At 40.6% G+C, this 3,289-nt stretch overlaps 1 protein-coding gene across 1 annotated transcript; it reads right to left on the reverse strand.

Moving 5' to 3' along the window:
• Nucleotides 1-2,409: 2,409 nt before the first annotated feature.
• LOC106806035 lies at nucleotides 2,410-2,841 on the reverse strand. Its single transcript, XM_014807878.1, has one exon. The coding sequence runs from the start codon at nucleotides 2,839-2,841 to the stop codon at nucleotides 2,410-2,412; it is 432 nt and encodes a 143-aa protein (XP_014663364.1).
• Between the last annotated feature and the right edge of the window lie 448 nt (nucleotides 2,842-3,289).

Below are 3,289 nucleotides of genomic sequence, written 5' to 3' on the forward strand. Positions count from 1 at the left end.
GTGTGTGTGTGTGTGTGTGTGTGTGTGTGTGTGTGTGTGTGTGTGTGTGTGTGTGTGTGTGTGTGTGTGTGTGTGTGTGTGTGTGTGTGTGTGCGTGCAACGTACTGTAACTTACTCAGACGTAAGCAACGCGACGTTATGTCTGCATTCGTAGTGATGTTCGCGAACGAACGCACCGTTATATCAACCTTTTCTGATTACCGTAATCCATCTCCGCGCACCTAGATAGCGAGGGTTGAGTTAACCGTTTGTTATTATATGCTATATATTAATTAATTTTCATCATCGTGAAACTGACCAAATGTGTGAAACACTGACTCATATTACAATTTCAATCGCTAACTGTCATCATCTAAATATTACATTACCCGCTACTTTACGCGAAATCGGAAAGTTGGGCACATAAATTTAAATTCAAATTCATCACTGATGTTCATTTGTCAAAGTAAACAATTTTTTCGAATAATACGTAAATCTGCCATAATTTATCTGATATTCGTCTGCCTAATACATTGGCACTCTTTTTCAAAAAAATGCTAGGTAATTCTTTCTCAATCTTGTTTTCCTAGAACAAAACCCCTTCACTTTAGTCCGTGGCTTTCTCACGCTTGTTTGCACATTCGTCCACTTGCGACCAATCTAATCTAACTACAACAATTTTGCATGTGTCAGAAAACACAAGTACTCTATAGATGAAAACGAGTATCGAACGAATTTTAATTGCCGCACGTGAAACGAGTGTTGAATAATTTAGCAGGTGATAACATTCCATAGTAGCATTAAAATGAGTAATAAATTATTTCGCAGAATAACTTTGCGACTAAACTTTGTATGAGTCAGCGGAACAGTGCAGACCTCGACGATGCAAGGCCATATAAAGCGTCGCAGTCGGGCTGCCCCGGCACATCAGCGTTTGTAAATACTGACAACAAAATGATCCGATGAAACTTTGATGATGTTTTCCTACGAAACCTGTAGCACGCGTTGTAATGAATGCCTATGAAAACTATCAACGCGCTGCGCTCTCTACCTGCAAAAAAAACTTGAGCTTGCTTGTAGAATATCATTGACGCGTCTAACAAGAATATGAAAAGTCACACATGCGCTCGCAGCCTTTAGCGTAGCTACCTTGCTTTGCTCCCTTGAACAGTCTACTTTGTTGGTGAAGTCATGTTGTTCATTGTGCGTCAAATGACATAATTACCGGAATAACTGTCACTTTTACATAATTCTAATTTGATAATTTCTTAGTTTTGTTGCTTGTGTGGAATCAATGAAGAATATGGAATTTTTATGAGGATAGCAACCCTCTTAGAAAAGAATTCCTCGTAAATTGCCGGCCAATATTTCATTACCAATTATTGATTAATATAACAATTATATACATTTAATCGATAGCACAATATATGAACCTTGAGAATGCGGTAGGAATTATTATAGTGTAATATTGATGGGTTCGATAGGTTTGTGCTCGCTCAATTGATCCAGTGTTGCGTTCAGTAAGAACTTGGTGTTGAACTTTAATAAATTCAATGTGCTGTATTATCACGTAAAAAATCCAGGAAGGTCCGGATCGTGGTTCTTGTCGTGCACCTCCATGCGGCTACAGCGCGTTATTAGTTAACGTTTTAGTTATTAACAACGCGTTATTGGTATTCTATATCACACGCATGCCTTATTTTTTCAGTCAATGATGTTAAACAGGTATTTTATCTGGAGTCGAAAACAATGGCTGTGGCTGCACTTCAAGAAGGTCATCTGGTTGCATTTCAGGAACATCATCTGCCCCTGCTTAAAATTGAGGGGCATTCCTGGTGCTCTGGTTGTATGCCAGGAATCTCGATATCTGTTGTTTTAGCTGCCAAAAAATCCACCTCTTTGAAGACATTACGTTGAACTGGCCATATTCCAGTTTTGCGAAACCCATTGATGGCAGTGTCCATAGATGCTGCTTGTATAAACGCTTTACCAAACAAGCTTGCAATCTGGTATTGTGTAACAACACGCCCTGTATGTGTGCGAAGCCAAGGTTTTTATCTCATCACTGTAGTATGTACTGATAGGTTTCATGAAACTTACGTCTAGTTGCTGCATACGATGTGTGCAGTGTGGTGGAAAGCACAGTAAAATTACATCATTTTCACGAGCAAGGTCAATTTGGTCCATGTTTTTGGTGTGTGTGGCATGTCCATCCAGAAGTAACAACACTGGTGACTCTTTGCTTGCACGGGAAAATGTAATGAATCGCTTGAACCATGCCATGAAGATATCTGACTGCATCCACCCACTCGGATGACATTCGGCCCATGCACCTGGTGGAGCCCCATCCAACAGCTCTGGCTTGATACGCTTCCGAGGGAAGATTAGCATCGGTGGCATAATATGAACCATCTGCACAAAAACAAATCTCTATTGTAACCAGTTGCCCTTCTCTGCAGACGTAAGCGTTCCTACTTGGCGGCGTCCCTTCAATGCAATGAGTTTCTGGTAACTTTTCGACATAGTTGTTACCCCTGTTTCGTCACAGTTAAAAATCTGATTTGGTGTCAGTTTGTGTTTATCAACAAGTCGCTCTAGCAAGTCAAAAAACTTAGAGGCTGCAACTTTGTTGAAGCCCAGCGCTCGGGCAGCTGAAGTCGGTTCTGGTTTACGCAGTGATAAGTCTGCATGTCTCTTCATGAAGCCTTCTAGCCAATCTACCACAGCCATTTCATCTATTCTGTTAAATGGATGTGGTATCTTGTTTCGTTCAGCTAGTTGAAATGTCAGCATTTGTAATTCTTTGGTGCTAAATCCAAATAGTTTTGCCTCCATCAGCTTGAGGTACTGAACCAGCGTCATCCTCTTGTTCTGTTGTGAAGATTGGTTTGTATTTACCCAGACATTTTTGGGTAGCTGTGGCTACATCTGGGTTTTCACGGTATTTCATAACCCGTCTTTCAAGTGTAGTCTGTGGCACATTGTACTGGGCTGAGGCTTTCCTCTATCCCATTACACCATATACCACATCTTCAATTGCCTGTCCCATCGATTCTTCCGACCAACTTTGTCGGTCAGTCTTACGTTTGTACTTTAGAACCATGCTATTTAAAAGAAAGGAAAGTCAAAATTAGGGAATGCCAACATACATCTTATTTACTTTCCAACAGAATGATAATGGGGCAAAATGGGGACACCCACCCCATTTTGCCCCAAGCATTCCAGTCAGAAAAATGGCCGACAAATTTCGCAAGGCTTATTCAATGTCAAAAGCTAATTATCCTTAATCATACCAAGTCTACCTAGTTCA

This window comes from Priapulus caudatus, unplaced genomic scaffold (genome assembly GCF_000485595.1).
Source record: "Priapulus caudatus unplaced genomic scaffold, Priapulus_caudatus-5.0.1 Scaffold138, whole genome shotgun sequence".
Taxonomy (NCBI): Eukaryota; Metazoa; Priapulida; class Priapulimorpha; order Priapulimorphida; family Priapulidae; genus Priapulus; species Priapulus caudatus.

Bases quoted from the DNA above. Each gene is read 5' to 3' on its own strand.
- LOC106806035 (XM_014807878.1), bottom strand. From the start codon at position 2,841: ATGACGCTGGTTCAGTACCTCAAGCTGATGGAGGCAAAACTATTTGGA.